Source organism: Dioscorea cayenensis, chromosome 6 (assembly GCF_009730915.1).
Source record: "Dioscorea cayenensis subsp. rotundata cultivar TDr96_F1 chromosome 6, TDr96_F1_v2_PseudoChromosome.rev07_lg8_w22 25.fasta, whole genome shotgun sequence".
In the NCBI taxonomy this organism is placed as follows: domain Eukaryota; kingdom Viridiplantae; phylum Streptophyta; class Magnoliopsida; order Dioscoreales; family Dioscoreaceae; genus Dioscorea; species Dioscorea cayenensis.
In genome coordinates this window covers 19,196,590-19,216,198 of record NC_052476.1, presented here as the reverse complement: position 1 = coordinate 19,216,198, position 19,609 = coordinate 19,196,590, and the positions used below count along the sequence as shown (strand labels likewise).

The 19,609-nt window shown below is 35.0% G+C and overlaps 1 protein-coding gene across 1 annotated transcript; it reads left to right on the top strand.

Annotated features, from left to right (window-relative positions):
* Positions 1-10,851: 10,851 nt before the first annotated feature.
* LOC120263222 (germin-like protein 8-5) lies at positions 10,852-11,307 on the top strand. The gene has a single exon (XM_039271095.1). It carries the CDS (start codon positions 10,852-10,854, stop codon positions 11,305-11,307), a length of 456 nt encoding a protein of 151 aa, XP_039127029.1.
* The last annotated feature ends 8,302 nt before the right edge of the window (positions 11,308-19,609 follow it).

Sequence of the window (19,609 nt, the reverse complement as noted above, 5' to 3'; positions counted from 1 at the left end):
ATCTATTTAAGAAATTCTTATTAACTCACATCGAGATTTCACTAAGTGTAAAGTGATTATGTGGTGACTGTATTAGCACTGTATCGATTTAATTACTATTTACCCTTGTAAGAGGGGTTTAGTGTAATTTAGGATATCTCTCGGTTCTTATAGAATTACATGACTAGACAACATTTGTTCTGAACTTAACAAAACCTTGGAGGGTGCTATGCCCAGACATCGCTTCTTTTCCTGATTTCTCTACTCTTTTATTTCGTTTTTTTTTGCTTTTGTTTTCTACTTCTTTTGCTCAATATCACAATTTTGATTGGGACAAATTTCAGGATTAGGGTTAGTACTAGTAATCTCAATCTTCCTTGGATTGATATACCCTGCTTTACACACATTTTGCTACTTGATCGGCACGTAAACTTGCGTCCCCATTAGTGTATTATACATGAAATTGAAAATTTTTAGTGGAATATGTGAAATTGAAAATTATTGATGTAGATTAGGATTTTCATATAGATTTTTAACTCCATTTATTATGAGTGTAATTAGGTTGAAGTTAAGTTAGCTAATATTTTAAAATCAAGTAATGCCTAATATCAATAAAAAAAATTGACTTCATATGTACCACAAAATATCACGTACATTTTTCATGGAGGCTATGAAAACTAATTCAAAACGTTAAACAAAGAACTACTGCTCAACATGGACCATATGATTGCATGGCTAATACTAAACCCATGAATTCCCAGAAAAATGAAGCATAATATTGTTAGAATTTTAGAAATAAAATAATTAATCCTAGCAGCTTAGCATAAATACATCAAAATTGTAAAATGCTCTTATATATATAATTAATATATATAAAGTAAGAATGGACGGGAAAAAACACAATCAACTACAGAAAGTGATTTTTCACTTGTTTTTGTTTTTAATCTGTTTTTGGTGAGCATTTTAATTTTACATGCATTCATCAAATTAAAAAATTGAGTATAATTTGTGTTTTTATAATGACTTGTAAGATAAAAGATAGAAAAATAAAAAATAAAAAGCTGAGGGAGAGAGGTTAAGGAAGTTTCTTATTGTTAATGATTTAGGCATAGATTGAAAGAGATAAGTCAATATTAAGATGCTCCGATATGTGCACCTTTCAAATCCAGAATCTTTTGAACGAGTCTAGGTTTCAAAATTCAAATAGAAATATTTTAAAAAGGCTTATTTTTTCTTTATATAATATATATAGCTAATCAAATATTGGAGGTGTGTTTAACTAGCTGTTATATTCTTATCTTTAATACTCTCATTAAAATTTAATCGTCATCTCTATACACTTATAAAGATTTAATGACTAATTATAAGTTTTAGAAAAATGTTGATTGATCTAATCAGCAAAGATTAATTAATATATATGTATATCTATAGAGAGAGGATAAATATTAGTTTTTTTTTCAATTATTTACACTTAAAAATATTTTATCTATAATATAGAATCTCCTCTAAGTGCAAGGTTCATATAATTTGAATTTATCTTTCGTGTCCATAAGGAAGCGTTATATATATCTATAGTTTTAATTTAAATAACACATTAAAACATGTGCATATTAAATAACCTTTTTTTAAAAAAAAAATTTTATAAAAACTTGCTTGCTTGTCCAACTCCGAAATTACCTTAAATTATAGATTTTTTAATCTCGAACTTATTCAATTCATTAAATGGTGATTAATATCTAAATATTTAAAGTTAAAAATGAATAAAATAAAATAAAATTCATGTATACTTAGGTTCTTACTATTTCTCTAAGTTAAATAATAAATATTAAAATCACATTAAAAATTGGAAAACTTCTTTAGTAATTTATATAATTAATCTTGAAAACTTTTATTTCATAAAATGTAATTTTGACAGAATAGAGATCTTAAAGCCATTCACTTGCACTTTTAATTATTGCTTCTAAATGATAATTATTTCTTATAGTGCATGAGTTTATGAAACTTGAATTAAGTCTAAGAAAACTATTTATAAATGATATATAACAAATATCCTAACCATCACTAGTTACATGATCTTCTCAACATTCATACTTCAAGTGAAGAACAACATGCATGGCTTTTGACAATCCATTAATTAATGGCAAATATATGATGAAAATTCTCAGAGTTAAAATAATTTATTGAAGTAAATATATTATGTAAGTTTTGAAAATCTCTTAAAAAACAATCTATTTAAGAATTTATTCACTGTAACCCTTGAATATATCATAAAATAATTAATAGTGTAACATTTACATAAAAATATGGCCGATAATGATGAGTACTGTGATTTTCTTTTATGAAATGAAACGCCGACAAAGTTAATTAATGTGCTTTTGGGTGAAGTAGCTTTTTAATTTAATAAAATATTGATAAACGCCTAAATGCATGTATTTATACGTGTTTGTTGTGTATAATTTGTGTATTTTCTTGATAAATCGATGCCCTTTTATGGTTTAATTGGTTTCTTTCGTGTTACAAGCATAAAAAAAAAAAAAGCTTAGGTGAGCTTGACAACACAATTTAAGAAGAAATCGACACCAAAATTGGCGTTTTAGAGCTTGGTACGATAGCAACAATATATGTAGCATCTTGAAGCACGAAGATTTGAAGAAAAAGCTAAGTCTGGAATTTCTCACAGGTAACCTCACGGCTGTGAAGACGACCGCAAGCCGGCTAAAGAAACAGCATTGTAGCAGTTTACTGGAAATTTGGCAAAATCTTGAGGATCCTCACGACCCATTTACTGACCATGAGCCAGGCCGCAAGCCATCCCGAGATCATCTTTTAAAGGAAGTTTTAGGGCAAGAAGGCTTTAGAGGCCATTTCCAAGGTGGGAATCGACGAGAAGAGCATGATTTGGCGAGATCCACTCCTAGGGCACACTTATAGGAAGTTGAAGATGATAAAGAAGCTTCTCCACGGGGTTTCTCAAGCGTCATTCGGCTTCTCATTCTTGAGGAAGTTTATGTCATTTTCTTTAGTTGTTTTCATGGATTCTAGTGTGTATGTTATTAGCATGAATAACTAAACCCTAAGATCACCGGATGTAGGTGAACCTTGGGGGTAAACTTGTGTAGATTGGATGCTATGACTTGTTTTATTGCATTTGGTTAGTTTGTGATTAATGCTTGTGCATTTTGATGCTTTGATATGCATGAGAACTCTGTGTATCATTTTCTAGGTTATACTAGGTTGCATGATCATCGCCCTTGTATTAAACACACCAAGCGTGGAAGGGATACATGTACAAATACTCCGTGATCATCGGGTATTTTGTACCCCTCCAATTCTAGGGTTGTTCCTAAATTGTATTTCTACTTTAGATTAAGAAATCCCTTACCCTCATTGCAATCGTAGGAGGATTTTATCAAAAGAAATTCTAAATCCATACTCGTACCGGATTAGGGGTCAATTGCCATGACCATCGAGTTGACCTAACTTAGGGTTTTCTTGGTCTAAACTACCAATTGCATAATAGTTGTAGCATCCTTTGCACTTTAGTAGCCCCAAGGTGATCCTCATCCTCATCCGTGACCGTTACCTCTTCTTGATTATCTCCAGTATTTGCCTTCTCTATAGACACTCTAGTAGAGTTTCATTTTTTAATTACTAATTTCACTGCACCACTCGAAGTTGTAGGTTGAACAACACGCAAAAGAGGAAGTAAGAATAGCTTATCGGGCCCCAGGGAATACGACCCTCTTATGCTCGCATGAGAGGTATTACTTGACGACCTGTGCACTTGCGGGATCACGACCAAATATCAAATATGTACAAATCTTTTTCATTTTATAATATGATTGATAACTTAATCAGCTTAAGATAATTTTTTGTATTGATAAAATGTCATATTAGGTATATAGATACATATTATATTTGATTTGGTTATGATAAGACACATTATCAATTCTATGGTTATTCAATAAAATTAAGAAATAAATTAAAACAAAGCTTGCTTATAGATGCTTTGTACATGATACTTTCCATATATAATTTAGCATACTTGATATTTTGTTATACGTACAAAATCTATTTTATATTTATATATATAGCAAGTACAAAGTTAACACACTTTAAGCTAATAACTAGATCAACATCATGAATTATGTGCATACATGTAATAACTAAATCAATATCATGAATTACACGTGGTACGCATATAATAACTAGATCAACATCATGAATAATGCGTACACATGTAATAAGTAGATCAACATCATGAACGCCATGGTACACATAAATAACTAGGTCAACGTAACGAATTATGTGTACACATGTAAGAACTATCATGAATTATATGGTGCAATACAAATATAATAACTAGATCAACATCATAAATTAATTATGTTTATACATGCAATAACTAAATCAACATCATGAATTACGTGGTGAAAATGTAATAGCAATATCAACGTCATAAGTTACGTGTACGGATGTAGAAACTAGATCACCTTAAGGAAATATATAATAAAGGTACAATACCCTATTTAGTCCTTTTAGGTAGTGTTTGGATTGAGGGAGTGATCCCCAAGGCATTGGGGGGGGGGGCTTCATCCCCTCAAAACCCATATTGCTCATGCCCCCCAAAATTGGGGGCCATAAGCATTCCTTCCCTTTTTTGCCTTTTTAATTACCAATATACCCTTAATAAATAAAAAAATTATTTCTATAAAACACCCCATACATGTTATAATTAAATCATTTTTTAATTAAATGCATCCTATACTTAAATTAATTTATGTCATTAAAATATTTAATTAGTATAATTAAATAAAAATATTTTTAAACATTTATTAATCATAATTAAAATAGACTTCAAAATTTTTTTAGGAAAGTAGAAATTTTGTCCATTTTAATTTTCATGAAACCGTAGTTAAAATATATATTTAATTAAATATTTAATCATAAAAATTAAATTGGATAATAGTTTAATGGATTAATTATTTTAATAATTATAATAAAACATATAATAATTAAATTAGACTTTATTTAAAATATTTAATTATAATAATAAAAATGAATAATTTTGTTTAAATTATTTTATAAATTAAAAAATTCATTATTCTTAAATATAATTAACTTTGGTGCTATACTATGTAATATTATTCATTTACATTAAAGGATATAAAAGTAATTTTACATGATTTCTCTTTCTTACTTTTTTTTTTATTCCCACTTTTTATTCTTTCCAACCAAACACTATCTTCATTCCTATCCCTATACTTTTATTCTCATCCCCAATCCCCATCCACCACTCTCATTCCCATTCCCATGCCTATTCCGTGAACCAAACGAAGGGTTAATATAATTAATCTGCCACTTTGGCCCCTCTAATATAATTTGTCCCTAAGAGGTGCCTATATTTTAACATTTTGTGAAATGTAAGTCCCTTCCCATTATATAATTTATCCCTAAAAGGTCCCTAAGAGGGACTTACATTTCTCAAATGTTAAAATAGAGGAACTTGTTAGGGACAAATTATATTAGAGGGACCAAAGTGGCAAATTGACTATATTAGATGGACTAAATAGAGTATTCTATCTATAATAAATAGATCAACATTATGAATTATGTGTACACACATGTAATAATCAAATCAACATTATTAGTTGTGTGGTGCTCATTTAATAACTATATCAACATGTTACATGAACACATGTTTAAGTTTACTTTTACAATAAGTCGATAATGATTTTAACTGATTCTTAATGTTACATTAATAGATTTATAATTAAAGAGTTTAATCCGGAGAAGTCATAGTTGACTGATCATCATTTCAAACCACAATAATTGAAGAATAGCTAGATTGAGCTTAATTCCTATATAATCAAAAAAGTAAAAATTAGCTTATTCATACCTAAGCTAACAATAATTGAAGAATAGATTAGCTTTCTAGATGTATTTTAATGCATACCTTAGCTAACAACATCCATTGATGATAAAAAAGAAATAATTAATTATCTTATAATTATCCCTTGCCCATTAAAAAAAAATAATTGAAAAGATATTTTACCAAACATAAGCCTTATAACCTTTATGACTTTTCCTTTTAATAAGAAAATGTTTTCCCTAGAGGTTCCATTACTTAATAAGTTGCTATTATCTTTTTCCAAAAATAAATAAATTAATAAATTAATAATCCTCCAAAAAGAAATATATAAACCTATGAACACCATCCCAAATCCTCCATCCCACTACTCATCATCATTTCTTCATTGATCATTTAAACAAGAGTTGTGAAGAATGACCACTGTAATATTTGTCTTTCTTGCATTCTTCACAAGAACTTCATCTCTCTGCTTTGATTTTGGTCCAAGTCCTCTACCATACTTTTGTGTTATTGCTTTTACTTCTCAAGGCATTATTACTTACACATATTTTACCATGCATCTTTTTCAATACACATCATTAATTAAAGTTGATATATATTTTCTATTCTTGATATATATATATATATATACTAACAAACACAAGCATGCAATGAAGTATTTGTGAATGGCTTTGTGTGTGTAGGATCTTTGTGTGAGGTTTGAGTTAAGTTTTGGAAGAGAAAAGAGATGAGTGAGTTAAGAAAAGCTCAAAGATTGCTTGAATTAAGATAACTCCACTAACTCTTACATAAGACAAAGGAACCTTACTTATAAGTTAAACAACACATGAAATAAGGTCCCAAAAAGTAAACTCAAAAAAGCTAAAAAAACACATGTAGAAATCTTTCTCCTCATGCATGTACTATTCATTGTACGTTTAGTTGACTTATTCTCTTGTTGTCTAATCTGCCAACCCTGAATTCACCAATCTTAGCCCACAAAGCAAACCACCATGCTAGCTTGTCATCCTCAACCATCTTCACCAGATGTTTTGTCTTCAACCATCAGGTTGCAATATCTTAGCTTACTTCCAACATCCTTCCTTGAGCTACGACCCTTCTTTCCTAGTACACTCCTTAGTTGAAGAAACTTTTGATTGGAAAGAGCTTTTGTACATATGTCTGCAAGATGATGTCTTGTGCTGCAGAATTCCAATTTGATTGAACCTTCTGTAACTAAGTCACGGAAGAAATGATACTTGATGTCCATGTGCTTGGTTCTTCCATACATTGATGGGTGTTTAGCAATGAAAATTGCAGGTTATTGTCACAGAAGATAGTTGTAGGCCTAGTCGACATTACTCCTAAGTCTTGTAACAACCTTCTCAACCATATGGCTTGGCAGGCTGAATTTGCAGTAGCAATATACTCAGCTTCAGTCGACGATAACGATGTGCTGCTCTGTTTCTTCGACTCCCATGTGATAATGCTTGTACCCAATTTGAATATAGATCCCGAAGTGCTTCATTTATCATCAAGGAAACCAACCCAATCACTATCAGTGTAACCTAACAAAATAACAATTTCAATGTATGTATAGTATAAACCCATCATTTGTGTGTCTGCCACATAACGCAATATCCATTTTACTAAACCTTGATGTTTTACCATAGGATTACTCATAAATCATGAGACCAAGCTCACTGCATAAACAATGTTGGGACATGTGTGGGACAAGTACAATAATCCACCAACCATGCTTCCATATTTCTGTCCATCTCCATCACCAGTTCCATCAGTTTTTTTGAGTTTCTCATTTGCATTATCTGGAGTTTTAGTATGGTTGCAATTCTGGAATATGAATTTTTGAAGTAGATTTTCCAGCGTATTCCCTCTGAGTGATAGAGATCCCTTCATTGCACTAGTCAATCTCCAAGCTGAGAGAAGTAGTGCAAAAGGTCAAGATCAGTCATCTAGAATTGTTTCATCATTTGTTTCTTAAAATCTTCAACGCTTCGCCGAGGTGCCTATGTATATGATGTCATTAACATACAAGCACAGTGCAACATTGCTGAGCTTCCTTCTGTCTTTGTATACGATGTGGGTTCATTTGCACTCCTTTTAAACCCCTGCATGCAAAAATGATCATCAATCTTACTGTACCAGGCTCTTGGAGCCTAGTGCAGACTGTATAGAGCTTTGTCTAACTTATAGACAAGATGCTCCTTGCCAATGCATACAAAGCCTTCTGGTTGTTAGACATATACATCTTCATGCAATTCACCATTGAGGAATGTTGATTTCATGTATAATTAATAAACAAGCCACCGATGTTGAGTGGCAACAACAAGGAATCCACGGACTATCTCCATCCTCACTACCAGTGCGAAGGTCTCCTCGAAGTCGATCCCTTGCTTTTGGACATAGCCTTTTGCTACCAGCCTCATCTTCTGCTTGAGGACACTAACATCAGCATGGTATTTTATTCGATAGATCCATTTTATTCCAATGGCTTTCCTTCCTTCAAGTAACTCTGTCAAATGTGATCATGAATCCTGCAAGTGCATGGGTCATCAAGTGATACCTCTCGTGCGAGCACAAGAGGGTCGTATTCCCTGGGGCCCGAGAAGCTACTCTTACTTTCTCTTTGCGTATTGTTTAACCTACAACTTCAAGTAGTGCAATGGTATTACAAAGTAACAAACAAAACTCTACTAGTGGTGAAGGCAAATTACTGGTGATAATCAAGGAGGGCTACTAAAGTGTGAAGGATGCTACAACTATCATGCAAATGGTAGTTTGGACCAAGAAAACCTAAGTTAGGCTAACCCGATGATCACAGCAATCGACTCCTAATCTCGTACGAGTATTGATATGGAATTTTTTTCGACCAAATCCTCCTACGATTGCAATCGAAGCAAGGGATTTCTCAATCTAAGGTTGAAACACAATTTAGGAACAACCCTAGAGTTGGATATACGAAATACCCGATGATCACGGCGTATTCGTGCATGTATCCCTTCCATGCTAGGTGTGTCTAATACAAGGGTGATGGTCACGCAACCTAGTATAAGCTAGAAAATGATACATAGAGTTCTCATGCATATTAAAGCATTAAAGTACACCAAGCATGGATCACAGACATACCAAATGCAATAAAATAAGTCATAGTATATAAACTGCACAAGTTCACCCCCAAGGTTTACCTATAACACACCCCTTGCGTGTGTATACCGCAAGTGCACAGGTTATCGTAGTAATAAAGTACCCAACGGGTGGATAGTCGAATCCACAGGGAATAGATGTCTAGAAACAAAAAGTATTGCTAATTAGCTAAAGTGAAAATCAATTGGTGATTGTGATTCAAACTATTAATGTAAATAAAAAGAGAAGAAAAGAGAGTAAGCAAGAGTAATCGGAATGAGTAACCAATGGTAAATGAGGTACTTGGATAATGCTCACCCTAGGATTATTGTTTCAAGTGCAAGAATAATATTATGATTCCCTAATTAAAGTTTAATAAGTCCTAGAAATCCAAAGACACGCGGTCCCAAATATTAGGTTAACCGTGAGTAGTCCTCTATACTATGCCCCGATGGAAACGAATACTCTTAACACCTCACATTGTGAGGGACTACTTGAGGCTCTAGGGACTCCAAGTGATAAACCATATTCCCTAATTTAGATCAAACCATTTGGTCTAGGTGAAAGATCCCCAATCACAACTAAGCCCCCAGCACTATAGATGTCTTAACACTTCACTCTGTCGCTCACGCAACTAAGCCCCAGTGGAGAAGGTCTCTTAGCACTTCACTCTATTATGATCGCAAAGAACTCTTGGAACATAGAGGTAGGATAAATCACATCGGAGGGAAAGGGGACATTCCGCTACCTCTTGACTCACCCTCTCAAACCTCTTCAATCTTGCTAAGTCTAACCCTAATGAAGCTGTCATTCATTCAAAAGGTTGCCTAGATGGATTATCAACCCTAGTTACACTCTAAGAGAAAATCAAACCAATAAGTGCACAAGATTAAAACTCAATTAAAACATCAATTAAAAGAAACATAATAGAAGTTAATGAAACAAAGTCATCGTAGGGTTTACAAGTCCAAGTACCCACTAGGGGTTTGGCTCTCCATGGAGCAATACAAAATCAAAGATGAAGTCACAAATAAATGCAAATACTTCATGAAAATAACCCCCTTGCTTTCCATGGTGATGGTCTTGAGGAGCCGCTTCTTCTTCTCCAAAGATTCCTCCATCGAGCCTAGGGCACACTTCGCAAAATCAATACCGTCGAAAGCTCCCCCAATAGCTCTCCTTCGAAGGAAATCAATGTCAAAAGCTGTAGAAATGCTCCAAAATCCTTGCAAAAATCTCTCCAAGCCCTAGCCGCGCTCTCTCCAGAAGATAGGCAAAAGATAGAAAAAGACCCCCAAAATAACTCTTCGCAACGATATTTAAAAAGTTGAAATCGGTATTTCACACGCCCATGTGGAATTTCCACAAGGGCATGTGGATTTCCAAGTTCTTCATTTTCTGCATTCTATTAACAATAACTGTTATAGTACTTTGCTGCAGTACTCCCGAAATCAACTTCTTCCATTGAGGCTACATGGTTGGCCACACATCCATGCAGTAAATCATGTCGCACCTTCTCTTTCAAACATGTTGACAAAGCTCTTGAAACTACTATACAAGTTGAAGCATGTGTGTGTGACTGCTTTTGTGGCCCTCCAATTTATAGGTTCACTTGCACACTTTTGGAGGTTGTCACACACCCACATGCATGTAATCACAACTTGTGCCTTGATCCTTGTCCAATGCAAGAGATCCCTCAAAAATCACGTTCATGATCTATTTTTGCTTACTTTTTTCGAAACTTGTCTTCATTACCCTAAATTCACAAAAAAACACAAATACACATGAATGAGCTATAAAATCTGATAAAAGTGATGCTCAATGTAAGAAAAGTATTCTTAATAATACTTATAGTCAAGCACTTATCAACATGCTAGATGCATGTGATGCATGTTGTGCACTCATCATCAACTCCCAAGATTGAGCACTCTTGGTCTTACCTGTTGGTTCACATTGACTATGCTCCTAGAGGAGTCAAACCTCCTCATACTCATCCTCATGCTACCGAAGTCATTGTTGTTCTTAAAGGCACTATTTATGCCGGTTTTGTCTCCTCTAGTCCCAATGATACACTCAACTCGAAGGTTTTATCTACAGGTGATGTTTTCGTATTCCTTAAAGGTCTTACACACTTCAATATGAATTATGGTAAATCAAATGCAGCTGCATTGGTAGCGTTCAACAGTCAAAAACCTAGTACGATCATAGATGCTAATAATCTATTTGGAGCAAGGCCTCCAATTAATGATGAACTTCTTGCCAAGGCATTCCAGTTGAACAAGGAAACCATTGAAGAACTTCAAGCAAATACTTGGCCTAATCCTGCCAATTAATACCATCATCTCAAGTTCATCAACTATCTATCGATATATATATATATATATATATTAATCTATGTTTCTATGCTAAGTTGCAAATAAGCAAACGTGCTGCATGCTTTTGTGAGAGCATGCATGTTTGCAAGTTGTGCTTTGTTTAATGATCAGTTGATATAATTATCTATTAATTATTATCTTTCTGGTATGTTGCAAATGTGGTTAATTATTAATTTGTTTTAGCTGAAGTTCTAGTTTACCTTCATTGAAAGCGATATATTAGTTAATAAAAAGCAATCCATGCATAAAATAATATCAGGATTATGTGAGCATAAAATAATAGCATACAGGTTTCCTTATATATATATATACAATGAATTTTCTTATTGCATAGTTACTAATGGAGGCTTAATATATGTGTATGGAGGTTGAATTTTAACATACATCTAACCTAAAAGATTTATAGTCGGCATTTAAAATAATATTTGTTTATTCGTGTCTCTATACATTAATTAACGTATATATGTAATAAATTTATTCATCATGATAAATTCACTTGAATATGCCAGTTGGTTGTTGGTATGATATTTTTGCACTCATGCAAATTAAGATACTATCATTATAATTTATAAAATTTAATATCTTAATAGAAATTAAACCAAACATAAATTAAGAAATGATTATGGTAATGTGGAAATTTTATGTAAAGTCATTTATCAAATACAACTTATTGATCAAATATAGTGTATGTGCAGTGTACATATATATTGTACATGAAATTAAAAATATTTACTGGAATATGTAAAATTGAAAATTCAGACAGTGGACAAAAATGTATACAAAATTTAAAAATAATTTATGAAAATTTATTGATGTAGATTAGGATTTTCAAATCGATTTTCAACTTCATTTATTATGAGTGTAATTAAGTTGAAGTTGAGTTAGCTAATTAAGCTTATTTTGAAGTCAAGTAATGCCTAATATCAATCCAAAAATAGATTTCATATGTACCACAAAATATCATGTACATTTATTATCATATTCATGGACAATGTAAAACTAATTTAAAATGTTAAACAAAGGACTGCTGCTCCACATGAACTATATGATTATGCATCCTGCATGCATATATGGCTAATACTAAACCCATGAATTCTCGAAAAATGAAACATATTGTTATAATTTTAGATCATGAACCATGAATAAACAAACCATTTAAGAAATTAATAATTATCCTAGTAGCTCAACATAAATACATGCATCAAAATTGAAAAATGCTCTTATATATATAATACATATAAAGTACTAAGTATCAAGCTTGCCATATATATAAATATATGCATGTGGCAATGGTTAGGTGGTTAGAAGTTTCTTATCTTTGATTCTTGAGTAAGCATTTGGATAGAGGTGAGAATGACTGCATGCTTAGCTGAAGTCCTTTTAATTTTTTTTCCCTTGCTTTTGTTCTTAATCTGTTTTTGATGAGCAAATTAATTTTACACGCATTCATCAAATTAAGAAATCAAGTATGGTTTCCGTTTTTATATTGACTTGTGACATAAAGACAGAAAACCAAAGCTGATGGAGAAAGGTTAAGAAAGTTGTTGATTGTTAATGATTTAGGCACAGAGACAAAGAGACAAGTCAATATCAAGATGCCCCCATGTATACATCTTTCAAATCAAGAATCTTTTGAACGAGTCTATGTTTCCTAATTCAAAGAATAACATTTAAGAAAGGCTTCTTTTTTTTATATATATATAATATATATAGCTAATCAAATATTGGAGAGTTTATCTAGCTGTTATATTCTTATCTTTAATACTCTAATTAAAACTTAATTGTTATCTCTTTACACTCATAAATATTTAAATGACTAATTATAAGTTCTAGAAAAATGTTTATTGATCTTATTAGCCAAAGGTTAACTAATTAATATATATATATATATATATATATATATATACAGAGAGAGAGAGGATAAATATTAGTTTTTCTTTTTCAATTGTTTGAATTAAAAAATATTTTATCTGTAATATAAAATCTCCTCTATGTGCAAAATTCATATAATTTAAATTTATCTTTCGTGTCCATCAAGGAAACATGATATATATCTATAGTTTTGAAATGACATATATTAAAACATGTGCATATTAAATCACCTTTTTTATTTTTTATTTTTATAAAAATTTGCTTGCTTGTCCATTTCTGAAATTACATTAAATTGCAGATTTTTTTAATATCGAACTAATTCATTTCATTAAATACGGATATTTAAAGTAGTGAAAAATAGAAAAATAATTTCATGTAAATTTGTAGATAATTCATGAATAATTAATTAAAAACATGATCACAAATATATATATATATATATATATATATATATTTGCTTCATAAATTAACAAATTTTTATAGATAATTAATGAAGCAGTCTAATTCTCTGGATTAAGTTCAAGTGATGAAACATTAAATCTCGTAATTTTTTAATTGGTCGATAATTTAATTTAATTTTTTTTTTTTTGACAACTATCAAATAACATTTGCATTGAGTTCAAATATGAAATCCCATTGATATATAGAATTTATGAACTTCGTCCAAAACAAATTTTTAAGTATATTTTAAAAATATTTATATAGATGGAACTCCATATTTGTTTATTTTGTAAACAAACATAATTAGTTCCCTAATTATTGTGCTTCAAGTGATCACACATCTCTCAATTTTTTTAGTGGAAATTGCCAAAAAAACCCTTTAAGTTTGTAAAATTGCCAAAAACACCCCGTTAGTTTTTGCAATCCCCAAAAAACCCCCTCCTTTTTAAAGTCTATGTTTTTTTCAAACCCCCAAACCCTCATAACGGATGTGAGCGGAGTGAGTTTCAAATTTTTTTGGACGAAAAATGCCCTTGCATGGGGAGTCGTGGGCTGCGACCATCTCGGCGATTTGAGAGGAAGTGGGGGGTTTTTCCGTAGAGGGTAACCCCGAGAGGCAATTTATTGGAGCCGTTTAATTGCTTTTTCTCAACTCACGTCTTGACTTTTTCCATTTCCAGTCGTCTCCGAAGTTGTCTCTACCGTGAAGCCTCCGTAATTGGCATTTCATCGGCTTTTTCCCTTTCCACGGTATCTCAAGGAGAAGTCCCCCACGCAACTAGTTGGCATTTCATCGGTTGCAATCTAAGGTATTGAGTATGGTTTTATGTTAGCTGCTCATTACAAAGAAAGATTTTTCGGTTTTGTTTTGTGCTTCTGTTTTTGTTGGAAGATATTGAAGTCTGCAGGGGGATTTCTCGGCTGGGGTTTTGTTAGTCTGCAAGGAGATTTCTCGGCTAGGGTTTTTGTTTTTGTTTTTGCATTTTCAGTATGTATACACTATCGAAATAGTTTTTTTCGATTGTTATGATTTGTGTAATATTTATAATGTACATTTCCCGTTTCGTTTGATATGGTTTGCGATTTTACAAATGAGGTTGACGTTTAAGAAATGAGATGTTCTGAGTTTAACATTTGTTGTCTCTGTTTAAGTATTCTCGTCTCTGTTTAACAAAATGGGTCTCTGTTTAACATTTTATATCTCCATTTAATAAGCGAGAGTTCTACCGTTTAAAACCTTATATTTCCGCTTAAACTTTTTGTCAATCTGCGAGGCTTGTGATTATGGCGGTCAACCCTAGTTAATGGGCGTTGCTATTTGACACGGTTGTGGAGACCTTAGTCGAATTGAAAGTTAACATGACCCCTCGACACTGGGAGATTATTCGAAGGACACCGTTTGCGCGTTCATTTGAGTGGAAGCCATATACCAAGAGAGGGCCCTTCTTGATTCTCTTTTTGCAAAGATACGATGGTCGCACCAATAAATTCGAGGATCGGGGAAAAGCTCGCTGAGTTTCGAGACCTCAAGATGTGGCCCTCGTTCTTGAGTACGCGTTGCGATGGCGGCGTAGTGGTCTTTCGGAAGAAGAAAACCCGGTCGCGTTCGAAGGCGGTATCTATCAAAGACCTACGAGAGACACGAGACTCCATCAAGAGCACTCGGTGCAACTTGTTCGACGGAGGGGAGAAGAAGATAATTTTGTCAAACTCGATGGTGTACCTCATGGGGGACGATCCTCTTCCCAAATACATCATCCTCGGTTCCGAGCCGGATCGTTGATTACGTCGATGATCTACCGACCCATGGGGGCGATCACGCGTGGGCGCAGGCGACGCACAAGTGGCTTATGGAGGATATTCCACAGCGGCCGCCCGAGTGCAAGATAGATGCTGCGGGAAGAAGACCAACACGAGGGTACATTAAGGGTTGCTCGGTCGCGCTTAACGTCCGGTTTCTGGTGGCCGGAGCAGGGGAAGAAAGTCCGTTTCGGCAAGATCCCAAGGATCTTTCGTGCTACGGTGAAAGTACTTCACGGAAGCAAGCGACGGTAGAAAAGCGAGCTTGTCATCGCTCGATGGAAAAGAGGTAATAAATCATGGACGATGTCTAACATAAGTCTTTAATGTTTAAACATTTTTATTTAGCGTTTAACTTTAGTATTTACCGTTTAACTATTATTCATAACCGTTTAAATATTTTTGTTCTCCGTTTAATTATATTCTATAACGTTTAAATATATAGTTTTTTTATAGTTTAAAATGAATGATCTCAGTTTGAAATTGTTTGGTTTACATATGTTAGTTTCTGAAAGTTTGGTTCCGTGAATCTTTGAAGAAGAAATATTTGTTGGCGCCAACCGGCGGATGGATGCCATTGCTCCGGAACCACTTGCTCGAAGGCGGGATGAGGAGGCGGCCCTCTATCGTGCTTGCTGGGACGCCCTGTTCTCCTACTTCCGACCCACCACGCAGCGCACGCATTCCTCGGCCCGGAGAAGCCCTCCCCTACCCGCGATTGCAACAACCCCCTACCACGACAGCGCAGTCCCCGACCATGGCAGCCCCTCCGGCCGTGGCGGCCCCACCGTGACATTAGGGCGAAGATGTCACCGCAACTCTTATGCGGGCATGCCGGATATTGATGACCGAGTTTCCTCGGCTTGTCGCTCGTGTGGGCTGGAAGGGCGTTCACAGCCGGTGCGCCATCCCTCGAAAGAACCGAGCACCCGGGACGAGCGAGGCGTCGGAATTTGACGACGGCGACATCATCGGGAAGGTCGTTCAAAGGCGGCCACATTCGAAGAGACTTGCGAAAAAGAGGAGAACAATCTGCCTCTGTCTCCACCGCCGGTGACGATGAAACAATAGCAACACCATCGGCGGTCGATCTTTCATTCTCGAGTCATCGCCGTTGATGACATGGCCATGACGGTGGAGGGACATCGTAGATGATGTGGCGGTTGCTGCGGTTGAGAAGGTCGTTGACTCTCTTCTCGATGAAATCGTCGACCGGTGGAACCAGTTTGCAGAGATGCGGCATCAAAGATGGACACAATCCACGAAGGTCGAGAACAAGTTAAGGGTGTGTCTCCCAATGATCTTTGTTATCATGGCCACGGTTGAGAAGATCGTCGAATCCGTTCTGCGTGGCAGTGGCCCGACGATCTGCATGACCCAAGCGGGACACAATCCCACCACAACAAGAACCATGTAAGGAAGTGTCTGCGGTTGATCTTTGTCGCCGTCGTCCCAGCATCGAGCCGGACACAATCCCACAACAAGAACAACAATGTAAGGATGTGTCTGCGGTTGATCTTTGTCGCCATCGTCCCCGCATCGAAGGAAGATCTTTGATGAAGACCCCGACCGAGCAGCGAGAGAGATGATCAAGGCCAATCAAAAAAATTGGACGGGAGCGGCTCGGAAAGCTTTTTATTCGAAGAAGAAGAAATGGGTTGGCTCGAGTCGTCTTAACAAATCTGACGAGGAGTTGATGAGGATCTTCCTCAGCTGCTCTATGGACGAGGTAAGTGTAACGTTTTTTATGATATTGTTTAAAGAGTTTCTTATAGTGTTTAACTATTACCTAATAGTGTTTAATACCATTATGTTATCATTTAAGTTTTTAGCCTTACCGTTTAATTATATATAATATCATGTAACAATTGATAATATCATTTAAATATTTACAATATGGTCTTCTAATATCATTATTGTTTAACCTCGACCTGCATCGTGTGGAAGAATGACCTGTCAGACTCACACGTGACGAGGTTATACACTGCTTGAGGGGAAGGAGATGGTCATTGATGATGTGGTGGACGCTTTCGTATGCATAATACAAAAGTTGCTGAGCAAAAAGCCATATCCTTACAAGAAGCGCGCCTCCATCATCGAGACCGCTTCATGTTGTTTATGTCAAGCGAGGACGACGCACATGACACAATTATGGCTATGATCGGGGATGCTTTGTCGCAACTCGCATGAAGTTCAAATTGTCATCCTCCGATAATCATGAATGGCCACTTCCATGTCGTCGTCACGGACAATGATAAACAAGAATACAGGGCGTTATTCTTCATGTCCGGGAGTGCGATAAGGACAGCGTTGGACATGGTAAGTTCTTTAATTATGTCCGATTAATATCTGTTTGGTATTTAAATCGGTATTCTAATCTCGACTTGCATATCTCGGCAGTGGAATCTATTCGACCTTTGTGTCGATATGGAGTTAGGCGAGTCGGCGACAACAAAGTACCCGCTCGTGCACGACACGAAAACCCCACGCCAAAAAAACAAGGAAGCGTCGATTGCGCCGAGTCTCGTCATCGCGGTTTATCGAGCAATGCTGTGGGGTGAGAAGTTACGGCTACATGCAGACGAGGCGTTCCTTACCTCGGATTACGGTATGTTACCCGCATACTTAAGGAGGGAGGCGTGCGTCCATGACAAAGGGGGGTCGTCACAAGCGGGTTAAATTCTGTTTTTGAATAACATGTCTTGTATATCTGACTGTCAATTTTGTTTTCAAATGTAAATCTGGACAAATTCAATTCATTGTTTTCGTGTTCGAAGAACATGACTTGTATATCTTAATGTAAATTTTGTTTGTTTTGAATTGTAAAGCGGGTTAAATTCCATTCGGTTTTATTTCATTGTTTAATTTACGTTGTGATTGTGTACATTTCACTTTCATTGTTTAAATATAGTATATATCGTTTAAACATCAGTTTTAAATATTTCAAATTACGGTGTACCCGTTTAAAATAACACTTTCTCTGTTTAAATGAATGCACTTATTGTTTAACTAAATATGGAAAGTTGCCCATCAATACACAATTCAATTCATTGTTTTTGTTTTCGAAGAACATGACTTGTATATCTCAATGTAAATTTTGTTTGTTTTTTCAATTGTAAGGCGAGGTTAAATTTCATTCGGGTTTCATTTCATTGTTTAATTTACGTTGTAGTTGTGTACATTTCCGTTTCATTGTTTAAATATACCATATATCGTTTAAACATCAGTTGAAATATTTCAAATTACAGTGTATCCGTTTAAAATAACAATGTCTCCGTGTAAATACATTCAATTCGTTATAAATACACAATGTTTCCCTGTCATCGTCGGTTTATTAACAATGCCTAGTCGGCGGCAGTTTTCATTACAAGATAAATCGATTGTGGCCGGATCCTTGGCGGTGAGCTGCGATGTAACTTCGCGGACATCAAGCGCTTGCGACTCGATCCTCTTTCGTCTAGGCCGCCCGGGTGCCTTCTAATCGCTGAGCGGTCGCAAACGAAGCTCACGATTTCCGTCTGAAGGCCTGTCATCGTCGGGTATGGGGAATATAGCTTCATTGTATGCCGGTTTGTAATTATCGGCGGTGAAAGTACCCGCTCATAAATCGATGTACGTTGGTGTGCATGCGCATTATTCTTTGCGCAAGCATGTTTTGCGAGGATACCATAAACTTGCCACCTTCGACATGAACAAGTTCGATGGCGAGATCCACGGAGTTCTCTGCATTGGTCGATCGCCCGTAGCGATCATCGACACAACGACCAACCACGAAGATTTGGTACGTCCTCAACAATGATCTCTAACCCGAATGTATGTACGGGCATAAGTAGGGTCTCCCATTTGGTCGCTTGCTCACGCCGGTTACATAACATGCGCATCGACTTGAACACTGGCAAATAAGGTTAAACAAAGAGCGGTGATGGTTAAATAATTACGTCAACATGTTTTAAACATTATTGTAATTAAATAAGCGAAATGATTAATATTTAAAAAGTCGGAAAAAGTGTAATTAAACAAAGATTGAGAATGTTTAAAAGGGTAATACTAAATGTTAAGTGTAAATCAACATTCGCAGATCCTTATGGAGTCGACCATTTTAAATCGTCGGGTAAATGAGCGAGCTTCCTTGATCAAGCATTGAGCG

Excerpts from the sequence above, each read along its gene's own strand:
- LOC120263222 (XM_039271095.1), top strand. The coding sequence starts at position 10,852 with ATGCATGTGATGCATGTTGTGCACTCATCATCAACTCCCAAGATTGAG.